The sequence below is a fragment of the Struthio camelus genome, chromosome 1 (assembly GCF_040807025.1).
Source record: "Struthio camelus isolate bStrCam1 chromosome 1, bStrCam1.hap1, whole genome shotgun sequence".
Lineage (NCBI taxonomy): Eukaryota > Metazoa > Chordata > Aves > Struthioniformes > Struthionidae > Struthio > Struthio camelus.
In genome coordinates, this window is record NC_090942.1 from 67579513 (window position 1) to 67604217 (window position 24705).

Genomic DNA, 24705 nt, shown 5'->3' on the forward strand with positions numbered 1-24705 from the left:
AAGTGTCACACCCCAGGTTTCACTGAATTCAAGCAGGACTTGAAGCTGTGCCGAGTCATGCAGCAGTAACCCATAAAAACTGTTTACCATAGCATCTTTTGGAACTTTAGGGGCATCACTCATACTACGCATTAGTTCAGATTATTCAGTTCTTTCCATTTCAGCCATTTGCTGGTGGTAGAGATGTGAAAGGATCAGAGATTTCCTCTCTTGCAGATTAGGCTGTGCTGATTTTCCTTTGGTATTTCATGCCTAGTCCTAATTTGGTTAATTGGCTCCTAATGTAAGAGCATTAAAAATACCAAACTCAGTGAAGCTACATCTGTTTGTATGCATGTATGAGGACTGAATGTGCTACTATAACTTTTCTGCTGAAAGCAAACCTCTTACAGAAAAAAACCCACCACAAACAAAACCAAAAAATCCCTTTTCCTGTTTCTCCCTTTGGCTCAGCCTCCAGAACAATGTATTCCCCTAGTGTCACAAGGTGTGCTCTGCCCTCCAGTCTATGAACTGGGCAACTCCTGTCAACACAATCTTGCTTAACTGTGCTGTTAGCGTTGGAGAGATGGGCATGCCTTCTGTTGACATCAGCAATGTTCCCAGTGAAAATCCTACGTACAAGCATTTTTAGTCCCACCTGCTCTGGACCCAGCATAATGTACTATGTTTCAATATGTTTTGGCACTCAAACGCCTACTCTCTACTTACTGCTGTCAAAGTCCAAGAGTGGTAAGGATCCCAAGACAAAGTACTAGGGATGCTGTTGATGAGTAACTGATAATAACACACTTTTAACTGTCTAGCTATAACTAGTCAATACAGGGCTTTTTCTCTCTTATCTGAAAGAGTAAAACTGAAAGTCAAACAACAAACCAACCAAACATTACTTTTACAGGGACTGTTACATATTTGGTGTCACTGATGTGAAATAAATACTGGAAAATTGGTTCTTGACTTTAAAAAAAAAAAAAGATACTCTCAAGAAATGCTTATGGCAAAATGCAAGATTGAGGCTTTTTTCAAGTCTTTTCAACCAAACTTTCCTCAGTATCCCATTGAACACCCCAGGCTGACAGAAAGGCCTTCCTTCCTAGCTAAAAGTTTTAGAGTACCTACAGCAATCACGCTTTGTGTCATGCTACCCAGTGTCAATTGAATTTGCTGCATAAAGTTTGGGAAATTTGATAGCATGTCCTATGAAGATGTTATTGACAATTCACTTGAAAAGAGAAGCTGTCTCCATTTATATGGTAATGAATTGTTTTCCTCTGTGAGATACCAAAGCAAAAAACAACAAACGTGTAACCGGAAAGAATGAATGGCTAATAGGATAATTCAAAAGTATTGGGCAAAGAACAAATCAGCAGTCTTCTGGTTGTGCAGAAACATGTTGCATCACACTCTGCAAGTCCTATAAAGACAATCAATTCGCTCTACTCAAACACTGGGAAATGAGAAAAATTGCCAAACACATGATATGTCAAGAAGAACAGGACAGGCAGCACTAAAACACTTGCCCATTTTGCTGAGATGAGAGAGTTTTTTTTTTTTTTTAGAGATGCCTTTAAATTGTAGTCTGACAGGCTGAGAAGAGTCTCTGAACTTTTTATGTCTAGGAAAAAAAATAATTAATCTTTGCTACATATATTGTTTTCATTCTTTGTGAAAAAATCTTTATCGTATTATTTGACTAGCTGGTTTAATTCATCATCGTTTATCTCCCTTTTTTCATGGGATGCCAGAAAAACTTTGACCTTCTTCAAGGCTAAGAAGAACTTAAAGTGGTAACGGTTATCGCAGAGAACAGCTGGTGAGAAGACAGCTGTGGTTTGTCTTAGAAAGAGGCATGAACAATGGTACAGGTCAAAGATAAGAAAAGTCTCTCCCTGCTCCTGCTGGTCAGGGTCAGTTTGGGTCTGGAAATAACACAGTAACTTCTGCACTGTATAGAGCCCCAGCTAGCTAGCCTCTCAAATGCAAAGTGGGTGCAGCGGTGCGTCTCTGCAGGACGTCCCTGGAAGGAGTGAATATAGTGGAGCCACCACACTGGTTGTGTCCTCCTCCTCTTAAAGCAGGACTGACTCTGGTTGTCCTAGCAGCAAAGTGCACAGTGTGGGGGGAGCATGGTACAGTGCCATTGCATAGCTCTGTGAGAGCCAGCCCCAATTTGGCGCAGCTACCACTTTGGGAGCCTAAAAAAATACTTAGCCAGGTACCAGTTAGCTCCTGCACAGGCATTCCTCAGTACTCAGAGTCTGCGGTTTTCCCACTGTCTGGGTTTTAGCTCTGCTGCAATTAAGCTGAATAACAGGAGTTGATCGGAACTTGGTTGATAAATTTGGCTATCTACAGTTTTGGGGTACTCGATGGTAAAGGACTTACTGTGAAATTTCTGTGTCAAGTCTTGCAAATATCCAGTTAAATCATATCTTAAACTTGCTGTTCAGAGAAATTTGGTCCATTAGATTATCTCAGGTTGGAGATGTTTCAGGGGTGGGGTGGAAGGAGTTCTTCCATGACTTATTTCTTAGTTTTCTAAAAAACGAATTGAAGAATAAAGGTTAAAAGATGCGAGTGTGCTGCCAAACTCCCATTTGTATATACAGCTGAAGAAATCAGCAGTATCTACGTATTGCACCAATAAGCAATAGGTTAACAGGAGGATGCATCTAAGATCTCCTGCCACCTCTGCAAGTTCTCTCCTTCTCTTCCATAGACAGCCCATGAAAGTCCAACTGTTTCTACATTCCCAAGCTTCTGACACATGCCTCTTCCTCCTATCAGCTGTTTATCTTCAGGAAGAGGCTAATCAGCTAGTTAAGCACATAAAATCTCACATTTTTAGACTGACTGGGGCCCGATTGCCCCAACAGGTCCTTGCAGATGACACATTTCTCAGTATTCCAGCTTTCCAATATTCCAGCCTCTCAATATTCAGTCTTTTTGTGGTAGTCTTATAGATAAATAATCCATGAAATGAATCATTATATTCTGGGAAGCCACTACTTCTTTTGAAAAATATAAAGACTGTGAAGGGTCTCTTGCAGACTGGAATCGTTCTGTGCCAGAACTGCTACAGGGCCCAAGAACAAGGGAGTGAAAGGATCTCTCTCTCTCTCTCTTTTTTTTTTTTAAATCTCACAGAACTGTACACCCTTGCTTCTACAGGATGCTCAGGCAGCATAAAACTATTTGGCTAGCTCTGTAGTGTAGCTCAGCCTGCTTCCAGGCACATCTGCACTTGCTCTCATCCAGGTTCTTTACTACATATCATAGCAGAGGCTTAAAAATGATGCACATTTACTGATTTTCAGTGTTAGGAAAACAACACGTGGTAATTTTCAATATTGCTCAAACATCTACAGGGTACACAATCTGAGAATAAATATAATAAAGAACAATCTGTTAACTGCTTCTCAGGAGTAAGAGTAGGTAGTCAAACTTATTGGAATAGCTAGAGTATTTAATTTCTGTATCTTAAAGCATTTAGCGAAATGCTATCTATCCTACCTCATTTCCACAAAACAACTCATGGAACACCACTAATGACTTCACGCATTGCCTGACATGCGACACTCGCAGGCATGGATTAATAGGTCACTGATTCGGTTCCTTCCCAGCACACGTCAGGCTTCTTGACTATGTTATAGTCAGCTATTTCATCTACATGAGAGTAATAGTATAGGGTTTTTTCCTCCCTCTTAGCATTTAGCAGGTGAGTCTTCAGCGCTACAAAGGAGATCTGCTGATCTTAGGAGTAGGTCTTTCTGTTCCACAGTGCCAACAGGACATTGCGTGACAGATACCTAGCAGATATGGATAAATAATGACCTCTGCTAAATGCAGGCACATGTTCCTTTTCCCTCACTATGAAAGAAGAAACAATCTCTCAACAGCACTCAGGAGTTCAGTTCCTGCTCTGGCACACGCTGCAGAAGGGCAGGAGTAGCTAGCAAGTAGGTGGCCATCCACAGCTACCCCTGTCCTGAGGCATGCAGCCTACCTCCTTTAAGCAGAAATAAACTTGCATCCATGCAGTGGAAACTACACTGTCTTCCCTGCAGAGCTGAATTATTTTCTGAGATGAGTTTTGAATAGTCACTACGCACAAGGAGAGTCTGAAGACTGCGGGGCCAGACTGGCACTACGTGTCAAGCCAGGGAACAGAAACCAAAGCAGTCGGGAAAGGGAGGGAAAAGGCTGCAGGAGCGCCCCAGATCAAGGCACTGCCTTTCCAGGTTGCAAACCTCCGCACTACAGGAGGAGGTCGGGAAGGTGAAGTAAGTAGAAAGACACTCAAGGGAACAGAGAGTGAATAGCCCATAACTAAGGAACGGCAGTCTGGCCAAAGGCTTGACTTCAAACAACATGGGCTAGCTTATGAGCTAGCAGAACTGGGTGCAGCTGGAAACCCAGCAGCCCTAGGAATGAACGTAGCCCAGAAAGAAAAGCAAAGCATGAAAGGGACTAGCTGTTGGGTTTTTTTTCCTCTAACAAACTTCTTCTTTTCCTTTTGGTATGAAAAGCCTCACTTCTAACTGTATCACCTTCTTTGCACTATGTTCATAAAGTCTTGCCCATAGAAAAACTATGAGTGAAATACTTCTACAAAAATCCCTAGTGCATCATCCCTAGTGTTTTCTCCTTTCAAATCTGTCACTCTAAGTCACTTTTGTTTGTCCTCCCACCTAGACTTTTCTCCCTTTTTAACCTACTGCCCTACAGTGCAGCACAAGAGTGTTTTTTTTTCTCATTTCAATTGACTTGATTTGTACATTCTTTTTATTTCTGAATTATCCTCAGCCTAAGGGGCTGTCTCCCCCATCAGTTTCTGTGCTTCAGTGATAACGTGACTGATAGCTCAAAGTATTGCAACAATGCTATATGCCAGCCTTGTCCTTCGCTGTAGCTCATATTCAGGATGAGAAAAGATTGTTTCCTTGTCATTAACAAAATTCGTGAAATGCATTTTTTCTTCTATTACAGACTAAGAACATTAAGAGAGTTCTTGCCAGATCTGTAGGTTTTTTCACACTTTTTATATCATGATGTGTTTATGTTATTTTCTCAAATGGTTTCTGCGAATGTTTTAAATAATTCCTCATTAAATCTACTTAGAAGCTAAACAATGGGTTAGTAAAATAGCAGAAATGGGAATGGGTAGAAGCAGAATATATATATATATATTCAGTTCCTTTCTTTTATTTTACATTTCACAAAAAGCACGCTTAGAAAGGTCTGATGATTCATAAAGTACTTATTCATTAAGAGACACACATTTTAAACATTTCAAAAGAGAAAAAGAAAGGTCTTATAAACACAGAAATCATCATACTTCTGTCTTGTTGGTTATCCAACTTTCAAGGAAACATAAAAGTCTAGGATTCACTTTAGACATATTTTGGGCCACAAACATGGCCAAACCAAAAATACTTGCACTATTTCTTGGGTAAAGAAGGGCCTGATCCAACACCTGAAGAAGTCAGAGGGAACGGTACTTTAGTAGGCTTTGGAACAACCACCATAAGGTACAACTATAACATTTCACAGCCCCACAAAGTGCAGATGGAGAGATACTTACAATTAGGGATACTAGTCTTGATTAAAGAACTGCTGGTGAGCTTACTCCATAGATCACAACATCCCAAGGAACTGCTCTATTACAGAGCTAAAATATCAGCATGCCTAATTTATAGAGAATCTCACTTCTGCTTTGCCTATTTTATGAGATGAGAAGCACAGTATTGAATATTCCTGTATATTTGATGGTAAAATCAGTAAGTCATGAAACCACATTAAACCTTGTCATAAAAGAAGATAAAGACAGAGAACATTTGGTATCAACATTTTCAAGAGATTTAAGTAGTTGTTTCAGTTAATTGAAAAGAGTGGATTCCAAAGCCCAAAGTTTTACTAAACGGCAACAAATACCCGGTAACACAACTTAAAGACGTGATGTGTCACCTGCATATCTAATTAGTTAGAAACAACCAGAAGTCTAATAGATTTTACTGGAGAATTTCAAAAGATGATACTACTTTTTGCCATTCCATCCAACAATGAGGTAATAACTTGGATATGCAGAGAAAAACGTCAATAACCTTTTGATGAATATATCCAACAGCAAGGCATGAATTTCACTGCATTTTTTTTAAAACGTTTTAATAAATGGTTTGGGGCTTCTATTGGAAACAAGTTTATTTTGGAACTGCTTTCTTTACACCGTGAAAAATACCAAGAGAAATTAAATGCAACCTCTAGCGCTGCAGTGAATTCATGTTATAATAGCTAAATTATATTGTAGGAGCCAAATTATATTGATCAGCATGAAATGTATGTTTTTGGTCTCATCTGTGATAACTGGAAAACTAAACATAAGAAAGGAAAAGCATAGAGCCAAAAGGTCCTATTCACAGTGGCACCAAGAGGTAAAAGTACATTTAGCCAGCTGACTTCTGGATCAGTTACAGCCAACTAATGTCCTTGGCAAGGATACTGTTCTTCAGATTCAAAACGGCCTCCACAAGGACAATGTACCAGGCTTGAAATGGTGTAAATAAGTAATGCTCATTAAACTTAGTTAAATGAGCATATCAGATGCAGGAAATGGCCCCTCGGGCAGGAAGATATATACACATATCTGTATATATGCACTAGTATCACTCATTAATCAATGAACACTTATATACACAGATATGGCATTCTACAAAAACCACGGAAAACAGAACTATGCAAAACAAAAAGTGAACACAGACAATAAATTAATAATGACAAAATTACCCTTTTTGAGAAGAGCATCAAATTCAGTTAAAACACCTGATTCTAAAAATCCTGCTAAAAAGACAATAAAACCCAATTTTCATGAGCAGTACGAGACACACTGCGCCAATACTGCACACATCTTGCAACTGCCAGGTTATATAAACTCAGAGACAACTTCCATATACAGGTTCACCATCAACACAAGAACATTGTCTGTAAATAAAAATACAATATATTCATAGCTGAGGACTCAAAAAAAAAATAATCCACAGTTCTCTAATTAGGCAAGTGGCAATTTGCATTCAGGCAGTGAATATGTTCTCCCTATATATTATGAATACATAGAATTATCAAAATAAAGCTTAAAAAATTTTTTTTAATAACAATCTTGAAGATCTCTCATGCTCCAACTGGTTTGAGTTGCTTGGATGAAGCAAGCCAAACTTATCTACCTGAACAATTAGTGCATATTAACAGTCTGGCCTGTGCGTAATGCTCGTTAAAAATTATACAGCTCCATAAATATATTATTTAGTAGTAGTGACTGAGTTAATCACCTGCCCTGCTTTTCACAAATAAACTGTTTAGTTTAATGTACAGATAAATCCAATTGTAAATGAACTGGAATCCTGAATCACAGAATAAAATTATTTATTAACGTGAAATCATCATGGAAAGAGTTATCAATTCCTAGTCATATGATTTTCTTTTTCATCAGTCTGCAATATTTCTTAACAAAGAAGTAAGAAATATTAAAAACTCTTTACATCTGTTATTAAATTCATTCCAATAGACGACTGAAGTGTTATAGTAATAGAGGCTGGATGATCCAGGTGACAAAGCGCTCTCTCTGCAAAATTTAGATCTGAGCTGATAATTTTCCTCAAAGGTCTTATCCTATGATTATTTTTAAAAGAAGCTGTGCTTCCTTCAGTGTTCAGATTTCTAATAGTCCTGCTGTTTCAAAAGCAAGAGAAGTTGTGCATAAAAAAGTAAGGTTTAGGTACTGAAGTAATGCTTATAGTAGCAGGATTTAGAAATCTGCAAGGAGCTTTGTGACACTGGTATTAAAGTTGAAAGGCAAAGCTGGGACTGGTTTTGGCAAAATACTTCTAAACAAACCAAAAACGTGCACACCGACAGACCTTCAGCATAAAACCTATTCATCACATAACAAAAGATGACACACACTCACTATCAAAAATGCTTTCCCCTACATTTCCAATGTTGCAAAGTGCACAGGTTCGTCCCTGAGAAGAGGCCCAGTGTGGACAGTAGCATCAGTCCAAGCTTCCCTCAGTCATTTTCCCAACCCCTTCATGGGCAAGGGCATAGTCAGCTTCACCTCCTACCAAGACTTCCTATCCATAATATTTCCTCTGAAGATGCTTTCCCATATCTTCCCACTGCCTCAATGTGAAGAAGCAGGAGCAGAAGCCAAGAACCTTGTCTCACGTGGCAAACCCACATAGAACATGTTTCTTTTAACATAATTTTAAGGAAAAATACACATGAACTTTCAATTACAAGGAGAAAGATATTCTATACAATATCTCTGAAAAATCCTACCCTAAACACTGCACTTCTGTGCAAAAAGCACAAAATTCAGAACAACAAAACAAAAACAGCAGCAGCTCATATTCCTCATCGCTTGTGCCTAGGAGGTTATTAAGCACCTCATAGCTCACCCCAAAGGCCCTTAAGTTAGTTCCCTTTAACTCTGAGGAGTACCTACTCAGCAGACCCTCTTGCTCCATGTAGCATTAAACTGTGATTGAGCTACACCAAAAAGATCAGTGCATTCCCAGCTTGCTAAGTTAGACTTCACAGGTGACACCTCTTCCAATATAAAGGGCAATTAGCAAAGACATCTCTGAAATAGTTCCTCTTGAGTCCTGACTTAGAGACTTAACCGAAAGACTTGTCAGGGCCTCCCTATTTGGGTGATTGAGCTTTTTTGTTATCAATTTCCTTGTCAGCTTAAAGAATTAATTTCTAATACAGTCTCTGAGATAGCATCTGTAGATAGGAACGCTCTACAGGAATTTCTTTCAAGACAGAATTTCTGCAAAATTAGTTAATTCTTATGAGAAGAATGCAAATCAACAAATAAAACAAAAAACAAGTTCTGTAGACCTTTCCTAAAAAAAACACGATTTTGTTTATATCAAACTGATTCAAATTTGATTTGCATATAAGCAAAGAGCTAGTGCAGAAATTAATCTTGGATGATTTCCTATTAAGAGTATATAGTATATACTCTTAATTATGTATGCATAGGTGGTGAGCTTAGTGCTCAAGCAGCTGCTATATTATTAAATGGCTTTCCTTATGCTGTCTTTATCTTCTACTTTAGTCTCTCCTTGTGAAAATTAAATGCCATCCTGTAAATCAACCTTGAAAGACACCTGAAAAGCAAGCAAACTTTCAGGTTTAATGTGCTTTCAGAAACAAGCAACTTCCTCAAATTACCTAATTTTGTAGTGGTTTTTATTCTCACAAGTTTTAGAGGCATCATTTTATGAAAAAGTCTTGTAACAATGAAGAACTATAAAATCTAAAAACTACACAACCAGGACTTGAGGTTGGAGTAAACTAGCTTAGCTCTATAGAAACTAGTGGAGCTAGCCGAGGTTTTGTCAGCTAAACGCGTGACCTCAGCTAGGCTTTGAATTTGAGAGAAATATGTCACCTTTCATTTAAAAAGAAAAAGGAAAGTAGTCATAAAGTAAAATATGACTGTACAGAATTCTCTAGAAGGAAAAGGATTATTTATTATGATTTAAGTAATTCCTTTTCCCAAGAAATGGGAAACATTTTCCTATTCAAAGAGTTTTCTTGTTTGGGATTTTAAACACTGAAAACTGCCCTGTGGTACACATAAATGAAAACAGCGCAGAAAAGTACCACCTACAACAGTTTGTTTGGGTTTCACGTCAACGAAGGAGAGAAGATAAGGCTAATTGTGGCTGACCCTTCAGCCACCTGTGTAAGGCTGAACATTGCAGGCATGATTCTCTGTCTCAAGAGCCTCTTACTTCAGCTGCATCACCCATACAAGGATCTTATCTGAGTTACCTTTAAGCTAGAATTAGAGCACTTTAAATTCAACTTTGAGAATTTCCATGCTAGCATAGTGGACAGTAGATAGAATGGAATCAGGTCATCTACGGTAGACTTTCTGTCTCGTTCTTTCCTTGAAGAAGTCGAGGAAAATATATTTCGTATTTGGGACTGTGGGATATCAAGAAGCATCTGGTCACTCCATTTTCAGGCCCTGTTTATGAAACTTTGGAAGGAGTTCAAATGCAACTGCAAAGGAAAGGTCACCTCTAATACAGTGTTACACACTGTACAGCTGTCCAGTTCAGCCTCACCCATTTTATATGCCCTGAATCCTTCATATATTTAAGAAAACAGCCACATGCGAAAGAAGGCTGAAAGCCTGCTGGGCACATACTGGCTTGTTCTGTCTATCAGAAGAATAAAGATTATATCGTGTAAAAATATGCATAAATAACAAAAGGAAAGGAGTAAAAGGAAGGAATAAAATCTTAGGCCTAAACATGATCCATAAATTGCCATTCCAGCTTAGTGTACAGCAATACCACAGCAAAGCTAAATGCATACTATTACCTGGGGAAAATGAAACAAGATACTTTGGAAATGAACTAGAGCGGTATTTCTAGACTCCGTGATTAGAAGCCATTAGTTCAACTAGAAAGTCATTCTGCCACAGCTTAATGTCAAAGGGACACACATGATGATCTAAAGTTGAGTGGCAGTCAAGAGAAAACCAAGTAAGAAAGAGCCATCTCTTTAATTCAGCTGGCCTTCCCTAGTAAGTTTCCACACTGGGATCTTCGTCTGAAGAAAGCAGTAAACGGCAATCCCAGTTTTCATCTACCAGGGAGCCAGTAGCAGTCAAAGCCGGGGCCAGGGCAGCTTCTTCTTCCAAGCAAGAAGCCTAGAAGAAGGTGCAATGAGAAGACAGGCAGAGCTGGCCTACTACTTTGCAGCCTCCCAATGCTGGCAGCTAATGAAATGACAGGGAAGCCCACCCGTCATATGGATGAAGTTGTCACATGAGTGGGAATTTTTCATCACTTTAAAAAACCTGAATGCATTTAATTTAGGCTTGCATCCTTCTTCCTCCAATATTGAAGACACAGCTTAAATCAAGTTGTCCTTGCTCTGTAGCATTAGAGTGTGGACACTGTTCTTTTGTGACTTACGTGATGAAGAAGTAGGTGGTGGTTGCTACATCTCTTGATTATTTTCTTGGCTCTGCAAATCTTCGGGGGAAACTAACTCCTTCTGATATTAAGCTTTTAAAAATTCCCTATAAAAACAGTAGAATAACATCCTTCACTGTTCCTTACTTTCAGGAAAAAGATAATTAGACAGATGGCAAAAAAATTCTACTTGGTGCATCATTCAAAGGAATGATCTGTTAACAGTAACAAGAAATTTTCCAGAAACTGTTAAGCATGGTGAGACTAAGGTCGAACAATTCTCTGCCTCATCCTCAACCCGATTCTAACATGAATCCCCACTAATATTGGAATCTGAGTGCTCAAAAAAATAATCTCTTTGAACCTGTCAGCATCACAGGTTGCCTGCTTGAGACTAAGGCCATGTGAGGGCAGAAAAATTCTGATGAACTGCCTTCTAAAAGCTGGGACTGTTTTAGATTCATAAGGAAAATTAAAACATTAGTCAGTAACACTGTCTTCAGACCCTTATACTCTGAATATGTAGAGATGTACCTAAGCGTTGGGTGAGACTCTGGGCAAGTTCTTTTCTGAATGATTCTGCTTTTCAGGCTGCTTCGTCCTTTGGCATCTGTTAATGCAAAAAGTCAGAGGCTATATATATCAGTGTTTCTCAGTCTGTGGTCCATGAGCCTGTGCTATTTCACGAGGTATCAGATGCTGGTTCATGAAAACAGCAAAAAAAAAAAATTAATGCATGAAGACACTGTCAGCAGCCAGAGTCCCACATTCAAAGATCACATTATTTTATCATTAGTACTAACAGTTTGTGTTCACCTATTTGTTAAGCACTCTTCTTTTTAAAATCATGACTTCTTCCCAGCCATCAACCTGAAGATGGCTCAACACACAGTCAGGGTTCCTCACACAAAGGTGAGCAAGTCCTTGGATTAAAAATTGGTTCTCTTTGGCTTGACACTCTCTTGTAAATTGTTCATTAAAAGTACAATTACAATAGAAAAGTTTTGTAAATTGTACATGGGAAGATTGCCATGTTTGGGTATGTTAAGTGTCCGTCAGAAAGAAAATGATCCTCATTCTGTCATAGGATGAGCAGGAAAGAATACAAGAGACACTGCCAATGTTTAGGGAATTCATTCCTGCCTATAGGGTAGAAAAAGAGCACGTGGTCTTCCATTTCTTAGCACACTTCTGCCTTCTCCATATCACAAAAAACTGCTCACAAAGGCTTCTTCTGAAGTCAAGGGGCTATTACCAGCATATTTTAGAGCACTGGCAGAAGAACAGAAAGGAATTGCTAAAAGATTATTATCATTTGCTTTATAAATTTTAAAGTCTTTGCTTCCTCCTGCCTCTTTTTTTTCCCCCCAGGAGCCACTGTTTGGTTTTCTGACTGCAGTATTTCTAATAGAATGTCTTGTTCAGGCTCTCTGCAGTGCTACATTTGTCTGTCATTTCTTCATCTGTGTAGGTGTTACTTGTATAGCATTATTCAAAGGCTGCTGTGATATTGCTGGCACTAACTGAGATATAACATATTAGGGGGTATTACTCAGTTTTCCAGAACAGAAATTTACTTCAGCAGAAACTGCTTTCTGGGGTTTAACTTTTACAGCTTCTACTTATGCCTTTTGTGTATAACAAATTTCAAAACAAAGACTGAAAAAATTTACCACCAGACAAAGAGCGTGCTCATGTAAAGGACAAAAGTTCTGCTCAAACACAGATCCTCCCCTAGAGTGATTTCTAAGGGAAAAAAAAATTAGTTTGTCTGCCAGGAGGAGAAACATGATACCACCTCTGAAATGGTATTCCAGTTTGCATTTCCTTTTTAGGCATTGTTCTAGGCAGATACTACAGTTTGGCAGGAAATGAAGAGCAAAAGCGTCCTGACAAGGTGAACTCCATGACTCACCTTATTTAAACTAAACCTTTTGTGAGCTTAATATCACACTTTAGAGAACCCTGATCAAACACTCAAGGTGTGAGCAGGAGATGGTTATCACTCAGATTTGTGTATATTGCTAGCTGTTCTGTCATCAGTCCTCACATGTCTGACTCCTCCTCTATGTTCAGTTTGTGTTTTCAGTAGGGACTACTAACACAACCACCACACCAAGTACTGCCCAGGGCACAGGGGTGCAGCCTCTGTGGATGGCAGTGGGAGCTGCACCCACCTACTGCATATGGCCGGACTCTCCCCACTGCATCTGGAACCAGTTTGGGTCACTGCTGGCACAATGTCAGCTCCTGCCACAGGTGTCACAGAAGAAGACATTTTGCTTTTCATGTCACAATAAGGTGCCCAAATTAGATTGCATGTGCAGTGTTGGGAGGGTCCCCTGCTCTGCTAACCACTCAGCACCACATGCACCCAAGGAAAAAATGTTTACCTGGTGTGGCCACGGTTAACCTTTTTTCCTTGCTGAGACGGTGCCCATGGATGAATTCACTCATGGAAGGGGGACCCCTCAGAAGATATGATTCTGTGGAGGCGGGATGAGGGGGGGCTCTTAATAATTTCTGTAGGTAGGTCCCTGAAGTCCTGGGATGGCTCTGATCACAAAGGGAAGGTGAGAATAGTCTTGCAGGAGATCCAAGAAAAATACATATGGAAACAAAAGAGTTTTACTTTAATTACCTTTCAAAGCCTCATGTATGACAACATCATGTTAATTTGCTTAACAGGTAAAAATCAGCCAGTGTTGCCACCCCTTGTCATTTCCACAGCAGGACACCTTGCCTGCGTAGGAAATTCTTGTTCATATTAGGGGAGGAGGAGATGAGGTTGACTTCTACCTCAGCGTCCTGGAGTTGACATATATAAGGCTCCTGGGATGTTCTCTTATCTTTTGCATTGTGACTAGAACATACAGGAAAAGGGAATGATTATCTAGAACTTCCCTAGTAGAGAAGTCATCAGAACCATGGAGATCCCCCCAGCTATAGAGCTTTGGCAGGACAGTCACAAGACAAGACGAGAACTCACTGCTTGAACAGCAAAATATTTGCATTATGTTATGAACGGCAGCCATCCGCCTTCAAAAGTTGTTTGCCCATATGCAGAAAAACTGATCTGAGTGAACACATCCATTTTTTTTTTTTTGCACTGATGAAGAAAAAGTGAGCATCAGAGCTTAACAAAGAGAGGCTGTTTCTTTTACGTTAAGCACTGAAATGCTCATTCAACACACTCCCTTTTTCTTATTTCAGATGCTCGTTTTACCATATGCAAAACCTTAACTTGTTATGGAAAAACTTGTTAAAGAAAATACATTCACACTAATATTAAAGACATACAAGATGCACTGAGACACTAACAGAATATAGTTCAAAAAACTGCATTAAGGAGGAGGAAATAACATTGTGAGTAGGTGGATTAGAACCACATGTAGCCAGGCTTTGAATTCCGTAGTCATATCCTCCCCACCTCCTTCTCCCCAGTCAAAATAGAAAAAAATATATAATGTTTACAATTCAGTGAAAGACTTTAACGAAAGTCTGGCCACTGCACTGTACCATAAAGATCACTGCATGCATACCTTTTCCTCTGAGTGCCACTGCTGACCAGTAAGTTTGGTTGCTGTGGGCCCTGACTATGCAGGAGGAAAGTGTCTATGGTTGGCACGGTGGCTGATGCCTCCTCACTTACTTTAGGGCTGCCGATCTTGCTCTTTCCAAGCTTGCCTTTGCTGCGTCGGGACTGCTCATGGTCGAACTCTAAATCCTCCAGTCGCTGGGTGAGGGCAAGTTTTTGCTGGATAGCCATGCGCAGCAGAGAGTTTAGGGTCTTCTTCTCATCCTCTGCAGCTGCTAGCTGCCTTTGCATCTCATCCAGCTGCGTGACGTACTCATCACACCTGGGAAAACAAACAAGACAGAAATCTGGGGATCTGGTCCAAGAACCAGCCCTGGCAGGGAGAGCATTCCAGGGCCTCCGTTACAGGGACAGGTCTGGGTCAAAGCTTTGCTGAACCTAATCCTGGAAGCAGATAGCCTTAATTCTTCTGTTCCCACATTGAACAAATTTGGACTTGGATCTGCACATCGAGGCTTCCCATTCAGCAGGAGAACCTGTATCTGGAATATCAGAGTAGTCTTTGAAAATGTCGTGTACTTCTAATGCAGATAATGAGCAATTAGAGGGTAGGTTTGGGACTGTCTCTAAGGCAGACCACAGATAACAATTTTGAGGACTGGTTCATCTAATAACTCACGATAGATAAAAATATCTACTGATTAGATAATATTATTTACTGTAGACAACACTATCTACTTAAGCAAAATATTACATAAAAGATAAAAAAAAAGGACTGCAAGTACTCTGAACACTTGGCACCTCAGATTTCGGAAAATGAGAAGTCCTCAGTTATTTGCCATTGTTAACTGATTAAAGACATGTTGTTCAGGAAATGCCACACCTGGAAATGATTTCACATTTAATGACAAATCTCTTGGAGGTGTGCTTGGATATCGATTGTTATGGTCACCAGCTGCTTTTTAATGCTGAGCCTCTTTTATCTGTATGAAAAACTGCCTTGATTTAATTCTCTAGATCTCTGAGACAGATTTTGAAATACACTACCTTTCTCATATGACTTTGTTACGATTTAAGAAGCAATTCAATTTAGTCCTGCTTTAAACAATGCCTAAAGTTAACAGGAAGAGCAAGACATTCCAGTATAGTCTTAGTCACTTTTTGAAGTGAAACAGATTCAGTTTATTAAAAACAGAACCATCTATTCAATAAGAACCAAGAGTCATAAAAGTGTATCAGTAGCGAAATGCTTCACAGGTAGTAGTACTGTCTGACCATCAGGCATTTGTAGCAACATCAGATGCTCCACATAAGACTTTTTCACTTTAAATAATGTAGCTTTTGCCAAATCCCCTCTCACATGTAACCTGTATAAATCTAAACAGCTTTGCAATGTAATTACAGCAGTGTAACGGAGGGTGATTTAGCTTAATCAGTACTATCCACAGAAAACAAATATCAAGAAAACCATTTAACTTTTCCTTCCAAAATAAATGACTCAATAAACCTTTGAATTACTGCACACTAAGTGATGAAACTTATTTGTCTGTAACTTTAATCTTCTCCTTGGGAAGCTGAAATAAACTGTACTCGAAGATTCTTAATTATTCTTCACACATAAATCACATGTATATATTGCATTCTCCTTTTGAATAATTTAGGCATTTTAATTGGAAGCAAAATGACTCAGCCAGTCATAGGTTCAGCTACAGTTTCACTAACAACTCTCTTCTGCAGAACCTTAACAGGCCTGACTGTCTTTATTTTAGCTGTGAGGAAGAGAGATACTTCTGAAATGAGGGTTGCCTTAAAATCATTGTGCACACCTCTTTCTGCTGCAAGTGAGGTTTATGGATGTTTTAGCCAGCCTTTTAGACAGAGTCCCTAGAATGAAATCAGCATCCTGGAGATTAAATTCAATCCATTTGAAATAGGAATTACTCTAAGATCTGTGCTATCAAAGTTTAAAATTCTCTTTCTTGCAATCAGATGTGTACCGTATCTACCTCTCTCTCTCTCTCTCTCTCTCTCCCCCTGACTTTCCTCTTTAATTTGTCTAGAAGAAACAGATGTATTTTTTTAAAAAATACATTTTCTATTGGAAATTAAAACAAAAACAAGTAAGATCTGCAGCAGCACCTGCAGCACAGTGCCACTAGAGGAACTGACTACCTTGCTTTAGTATGTCAATGAGCCAATTTTCTTTTTGGAAAAAGATTGATTTTCCTTAGGCCCTAGGATGCGTAGACAACTAGACATCTATTTTGTATAACCATGTAATTGAGCAGTTAAGAAATAAAAAGCTTCACGAAGATGCATATTACTAAAGAAGGCTTAGACAAACCTGCTTTTCATTGCCTGCTGTAAACTATAATAAGTTGGCCCTAGAAATGTGGATACATTAGATGCTGTCAGGCTGGCCTCACACTCAAGACAAAAACAAGCTAGTTAATACAACGTTTTCCAATTGTTCTGATTAATTACATGTCCTTCTTAGAGGTCTCCCCATAACAGCAATACAGCATTCTTGGCAGTTCATTGCAGTGTTTGGGTGGTTCCAGTCATCTGACCTCCACCACGACTCAAAGTTTCCTATTATTTTTCACAGACACACAGCCCATTGTGTCTGTGTTTTGTTGCTCAAGCATATATATCTTTTGAGAAACTGTTCAGAAAGGTTAAGCCAAAATCAGTCAAGTAAAAGCCATAATTAACCTTAGAAACTGCTGAATCAAGAGCCTCAAAGCTTCTTGAAATCTGCAGCAGTGAAGGTTATTCCGTATAGTGGGAGGTAGCTACTGCCTGCAGCCATGGCATTTCCTTTCACTGAAATATTCCCTGCTATGTGCAAGTGTGGGATGAAAAGAGAAGCGTTTCCAATTAAAAAAGAAAAAAAGCATGACGCACATCCATATTGCCTTTTGCCCACACGTTTTATGAACATTTGAGAAGTCTCACAGCATACTGAGGAACAAAAAGGTTAAGAGCTCTTAAGAGAAATGACTTCTGGCAGGGGGCTCACCATTTCAGGTGGGGAAGCTGGGCTCCAGAACACGCCAGGGCTCCGAACGGGGGTTTCAGAAGTGCTCAAATACCGAATAACAAAAGTTGTCATGTCCCCCTGAGTCAAAGCTCTTTCCCAATTTGTCCCTTGCCCCAGGATGGATGCAAGCAGCTAGTGATTATTAAATAAATATCACTGTTACTCTGTTAACTGGTGGTCTACTGATTGCCAGAGCAGGAACCAAGATCTCACCTATTTCTTATTTCTCTTGTCTTGAAAAGGGAGTAGGCAGACACACAACCCCACTTATTTGTATAAACTGATCCAAGAAGCTTATTCAGGAGTCTAAGGGATTTCTGGTTCCATCTTACTCTCTTGTCTAGGAAGGCAAACCAAAATACCGACTTAGACTAAGTACTAAGTAACCAAGTACTAAGTCAGTCAAATACTCCTATGCATAATTTAGGTCACATAAGTCAGTAGCAGAGCATGAACTAAAACTCAAAGACACTGACACTGACAGATCCCTGCTCTAGCCATATAAGCACAATTCTCTTCTACTCCAGCCATACTTTCTCATCTAAGTTACCTCCAGGATCTTTTCTTACTTCCTAGTTCTCTTCAGTGCTTTTTTTTTTTTCATCAAGTGAACATCTTGATGGATGGAGAATAAAATCAGTGCATGCAGTGTCAGGACCGTAGCAATAACATAAGTAATGTTTCTTGCTCTCTCCTTTTGACTATCTCTATTTAGACTGAGAAAGCAAACACATTTAGGGACTCAGTAAGATTAGCTTTCTAAATACCTTGTGATCCTGCTTTAAAAGCAGTTCTTTCTTCTCTCCATCAGCACGAGACTTTTCTTCTCACCCTCTCCCAGGGCAACCCCTACTGTAGACTGGAAAACTAACATTTTAAAGGATATACTTTTCATATATCCTCTAGATGTGTGCCAGCCCTCAGTGTCACTACTTCATGCTTGCATGACTCACATCCTATGTTAGTGACTTGGGGTTGGCATGAGGGGAAACGACAGGAGGAGCAGAAAAGGCTCATGCCGTTTTGCTGGTCAGGGACTATTAGAAGCAGCACAGTACAGAATAAACAGGCTTATGACAGGAGCTGAGAATTGAAATTCTGCTCTGCCAACCACATGCACCTCACCTGTGTGTACAGCAACCTCCCCAGCCAAAGCTGCAGCAGCAGAGTTAACATCCCATTAAAATGCCCCAGCAAAAATGCTGTTATGAAAGAATTCTTGCAGAGCAATATTGTCAGTGGGGCCTACCTAGTACCCTAAAACATCATCACAGATAAAAGACATTGTCTCTAAAAAGCAAAAAACAAAGAATGCTTGCAAATGAACAATTACTGTGTTTAACAGTTAGCTACTCTTCTCTGTTGCCAGATAACTTCAATTATCCCAATCAAATGCACCCTGCCGACCTTCTGCAGCTCTCTCAACTTCACAAATAACAGAGTCGATGAGAAGAGCCTAGGAAATGGATCTTCCCTTGACCAGAAAGTGTGGTGGATTTTTTGTGATTTTGAGATCCAAAAGGGTTAGTGTGAGAATGGAGAAACTCCTTATTTTTCTGTACTGCTTGTATGGTGAAAGTGGTAACAAGGCAGCTCTGTCAAGGGTTTGTTCACAGAAAAGAAGGTTTTATACTCTATGCTGTTCTATTTTTCTTTCAAACTGTAATGAGGACATCCTCTTGACAGGTTTGAAGTAAATCCAGAATCAAGGGATCAACAAAGGGGGAAGGAAGAAGCTGTAGAGATCAGAACCACAGAGATTCTGGATTGGGGAAAAAACAGTCCAGGAAAGAGAAAGAGTAAAAGCAGAGGTAGAGGCTGGACAGAGCTTGTACAACCAGGAAATGTAGAAGGACATTTGAGGGGGAGGAGAGAAGAACTGAATGAAGAACTTAAGGACAGGAGGGACACAACAGTGTCAAGGAAAACCACGGAAAAAGATTTGCTCTTGCTTTCTGTATAAGAAGATCTTCGGAGAAAACTTTCTTCTTCGCTGTTCAGACCAGAGACAGGTCTGCTGTGCTCTTCTTATAATGTGGCACCAACTTTATCCAGTGTATTTAAGAGCAGAAGAAACCATACAGTTCAGCACCAGAACGAACATCCATTTGTGAACCAAGTGAATAGAAAAAAATGGTTTATGAAAAATAAAGAATATTACCCTATCAAATAGCATATGAAATCATTTACAGATCTCTAATATAATTCTACTATCAGAGGAATGTAATTCCTACAGTACAAATTCAGTAGTAAACAGTATGTGATGCAGGATTACCATGGAAACCACTGTTTTATTTAACAGAAGACTATACAACTGTTTTTCCTGCACTGAAGGCTGCTATTCCATCGAACTGTTACTGCATGGAGACTCTCATATTCTTTCCTTTCCAAATAGATTTCTCCTCCTGAACAGACAACTATAGTATATCAGCTATCTGTCATTTAGACAAATGCTATTCCAAATGAGTTAACCATTTGAACGTTTAGGAAAATTGATTTAATTATAACGGCCATTCAATTCTGGGGTGAAGAAAGAAAAGGAATTTTTCACAACAGGAAAATCTATAGGAACACACTGATATGCAAGACTTTGCAGTGACTTCTTGCAAAGAAAATACTGAGCAAAACTCTCACGGGATACTTTCTGTAGGCCATGTAGCATGTTTTAAATCAGTACTGCATAGTGTTTACCAGCAGTAGAAGATGCTATAGATGAAATTTATCTCTACTAACAGAAGACATTTACAAGGTAGACATCTATAACTCAGCAAGTAACCCAGATTCCCCTTATAGTTCATAGAAGAGAAACAAAAATTTCATCACATCTTACACGAGACTTCTAGAATAGGTGAGATGTATGGCACCTTTTAAGCCTAATTCTCACAGAAAAGACACTGTTGTCTCCCACCAGCTTTAGTACATGTCTTAAATCCAACAGAAGTGTGCACTCAGGATGCCTCCGTTGGTTAAAGAGCACTCAGTACACCAACAATCTAACATTGTTACATCTAACATAACAGCTTGTAAAGCTTTTCAGAATTGTTCTGCCACATAGGTTGCTGATTTATGCTCCACGCATATGCTCCTGATGCCACCCCTCTCCTCAGAAGTTAGCAGGTAGCCTTATGAGATTAGTTCATTCATGTATCTCCTAGAGTAACAAGCCTGTAAAAAGATTTACACATGCATTTCTAAAATACACACAAAACTACTTTCCTGAAGAAAATCTCTAGACTCCATTGAAATCAATGGAGCTATCTTGGTTCACATCACCTGATGAGTTGATTCTTTATTTCTGTTATGGCACTACCCATACACTTCTGACGATGAACCTAGGACGAATTCCTACCTAGCACCAATGTCACAGCATGTAAATGGCCCCTTCTCCTTCCTTCCTACCTCTCCCAACTGCCACAGCCACTGTTACTAAGCACCAAGGGACTACAGGAGGCTGGAAGAGGTGAGGTGGCACCTGTATACTGAAGAGAGCACTGGAGAGATGCTGGCATGAGGCAGAAAGAAGGCTCACCACTTATGGTCTAAAGCACAAGCAAGCAATCTGCATTGTGCTTGACCAAAAGGGGAAAAAAAAATGGAGAAATTTCCTGAGGCTACTACTTTCCTTGATTATTTAGGAGTTAAGAGTTTATTGATGAAAGTGTTGCATCTTTAACGAAAACATTATTCGTAGGTCACCTTTGAAAAAGCTGCTGAAATCAAAAGGTCTCCTGAAGAATGCATGGCAGAAGGAAAGAAGAGAGATGATTAATTACTGTCCTAACAGGAAGAACTATGCTGCAGAAGATATGTGACACTTTTAAACCTATGAAGGAGAAGATAATAAGTCAAATACCACAGCTGTAGAAAATAAGAATTCACAGTGGAGTGGAAAATTGCAGTCATCTCACAATTATTAGTGCTGGATTACGGCATAGAATAGTTGATGAAATAGATTTTTCCAGTGGTAAGAAATAAATCTTGTGATAATGAAAACATGGAGTTTAAAGATTATCATTAACCATATAATAGCTTTACATGAGAGAATCACTGTGTACTTCTGAATGTGAACATCAGCCTCATCAATTTAGGATTTATTTTCCACTTTTAAAAAACCTATGAATGCAAATATACTGGAGGGTGGAGGTTGATATTGGCTTTTATAACACTTTACTCAAGGTTGTATTGACGTTACCATTCTCCAGCTTTATCCTCCAAGGGCATGCACCTCAGTAGCATTTCAAAGCCTGCAAGTTTTGCACAGTGTGCAGTACAAGACTCATTCACCTTCAACCAGCAAAAGTCCAACTTTGCAGAAAATAATTTCTGTTATCTCCTCCTAAGCACCCAACATACACAGCTAAGTCTGTTCTTACTCAGCACACATATTTACTTTTGCAAGGTTGAGCCAGACTGTGAAACCGTTTCCTTTACCTGGTTGCAAACATTGCTCGCAAGGATGAGAAGGTTGCTGCATCTTCCTTCAAAGCCTTGAGTTCATTTCGTAGTTTGGTCATGGTTTCAGTCACCATTGCTTTTTCATTTTCGTACTTATTCTTCAAATTGGCTAATGCCACTTCAGCTGTCTGAAAACACAGACAAGGATATTATGCTTATGAGGCAGATATTTGATAACAGCCAAGACACCATGTTTCACTTTATTTCTGATTTCCTTCTTCACTCACACAGTAAAGAATATTAGACCTGAGCTCCATTGCACTGTCCCCTGACATGACTTCTTTTAAATTATACTCCACAAAGCCAGGAAAAGGAGAAAGCAGTTGAAAGAATAAAGCCAATTTCAATACACTGGGCAAACCTTAAATCTCTCTGCAAAACAGTGCAGCTATACACTGAGGGCTCAGCCATGTGAGCAAGTTACTACCGCTTAAGGAGTTATTCCCTATCATTTGAACTGCAGCAACTAACCAGGCGTGTACTCTTAACCCATTGCAAACAGGACACGCAGCACGTGAGAGTCAGCATCTGTAGCTGAGCGTGTACTAACGTGTTTTCTCTTGTGCTTTCTACCAGCTGAGAATCCCCTTACCTTTGGTTACTGAAGCCGACCTTGTGTAAGGTAACTGCTAGGACCTGATACCTTGCTTTTGTGTCTGAGCACTGGGAATACTTACTGTTGTGCAAAATTACATTATTTTGTCAGTTTTAACCACTACAACAAAAAGAAAAAAAATTGTGTAAATTACAATTTTCACTTAAAAGAAAAGCAAGGAATTGTAGTCATCCTATTCCTTGATTTTTCTGCTTCATTCTTTTTTCTATTTCCTCCATTACATTGCTTTAATTTCCTGCCCTACCGCTTATAAAATTGTTAAGTATGTCTTACTTTTGGAAATGAAAAGAATTGAATCTTGTCAGTTTTATTTATGAAGTGCAGCATCATCATTTTCGAGTTATTCAAAATACATATTTTTATAGAGGCTTTATACCTACTACTGCTATGAGACTTATTTAAAATTATTACCATTGAAAGGCATTAAGAAGAAGTATTTCCTTTTACTTTTTCTCAGGGGGGCTTTACTGTTGTTTTTTCACTTCGTTTACTGCATAGTAAGGTGCAGCATTTCATATAGACAGTCAACTTCCTCTGTTGATCTGGTGCATTCTTGAGCCATCCGTAAGGGAGAGAATTGTGGAAAAACATGATCTTAAGGCGACCAGTAAGGGAACATGGCAAAAGACAGTAATGGCCAAACAGCTGGAAATCGATTTCAAACTCAGTTTTCTGAAACTCACTAGATTTCACACTAACAGTATCTCTTAAGGAAAAGACATACTAACATCGCCTGCTAAAATACATTTGTGTCTGGTGAAACAGTACAGTAAAAAATTGCAGTACTAAAATAAATTATATCAAAATTGTCCTCAATTGTAAACCCATCAGTAATGTTTTTCCTACTTTCACACTATTTTACATAGAGAGAAGAGATTTTATAAAATCACTACTAACTATCTGTAATTTTAAATAGATAGTTTTCTATGTCAAATTTGAAATAATCAGCAACACACAGTAAAAAAGCACTTAGGGATATATTCAAATAAAAGCAGCTTTTATCTTTCTTAATGGCATATGCCTTGGTATAGTGTAGGATGGGAAACACCATCCTACGCTTTGGCAGGATGAAGCAGAAATCATAAGCTTGCTACCTATTTCCAGGCACAAGCCAAAGCGTACGCTCATAAATTAACATGGAGAAAAGGGATAGACTAGACTCCATAGCTCCGGCTAAATTCTGCTTTAGCCCTAAAACAGTAATTCAGATGTCTTTGTTTTGTAAGAAAAATATAGCCTACAGTCCTTACACTTATCATGCTTAGTTTTTGAACATTTGAATATTTTTCTTACAAAACAAAGACATCTGAATTCATGTGAAGATTTTCCTTGGTTCAGGCATCAAAATGAGTTAAATACATATACTACCTAATTCTAGATTAAATAAAAAAAAAGTTTGATTGTTTCAGCAGTGGGGTTACACATTCCTTGTAAACCCAATAATTTTACACACGTCATTAAAATTGCGTGCCAGGATTAGACAGAAACAGATAACGGTGTTTCCTTTTCATCCTGCCCCTCCAGTTATTCTGCAGAACTGGAATTCTTTCCCTGTCTCAACAAGGAGTGAATGGCACAATATCCTGTTCTGGAGAATTTCATGAAGTGCATCTCCTTTGCAGAAAGTCGTCTTCGTGTTCTGGCTGGGTAGGCTGATTGAGCAAAACAAGCTATCAGCGATTCGTATGAACTGACCTGTTTGCACGGGCTGCTTTGCACTACCAGAGAAGAGTGCTGGAAAGTCTGAGCAACAGATTAACAACTTGGCAATGTTTTATCACTGCCTTTTTTTCTAAAGAATGAATAAAAACATGATCTTGGTATTCTGAAGTAAGAAAGGATGAAATTAATTCATTACCCTCCACTCTCAAGTAAGATATTTTCTTACTTGTGCTTATGTTTTCTATGAGGCTTTGAGCACTGCAACTTCAAGCACAGGTGTTCACTTAAAATGTGCAGATTTTTCTTCAGACTTACGATTAATAAGAAACGAGAGCTAGCTATGTCCATCTCCTCTCAGTGAGCACTGGAGTGAGTTTCACTCACTGCAGTT

General features: G+C 39.1%; 1 protein-coding gene across 5 annotated transcripts in view; it reads right to left on the reverse strand.

Moving 5' to 3' along the window:
• BICD1 (BICD cargo adaptor 1) overlaps positions 1–24705 on the reverse strand; it is a 193338-nt gene that overhangs the window by 15579 nt on the left and 153054 nt on the right. For 3 of the 5 annotated variants that reach the window (XM_068946341.1, XM_068946333.1, XM_068946325.1), the window contains exons 6-7: positions 22013–22164; positions 14653–14860 (exon numbers count right to left, since the gene is read on the reverse strand). In XM_068946341.1, coding sequence (XP_068802442.1) covers positions 14653–14860; positions 22013–22164 — 360 coding nt within the window. Of the gene's footprint in view, positions 1–13393; positions 13585–14542; positions 14861–22012; positions 22165–24705 lie in introns of all 5 variants that reach the window. The other 2 variants (XM_068946312.1, XM_068946319.1) reach the window with 2 other exon arrangements.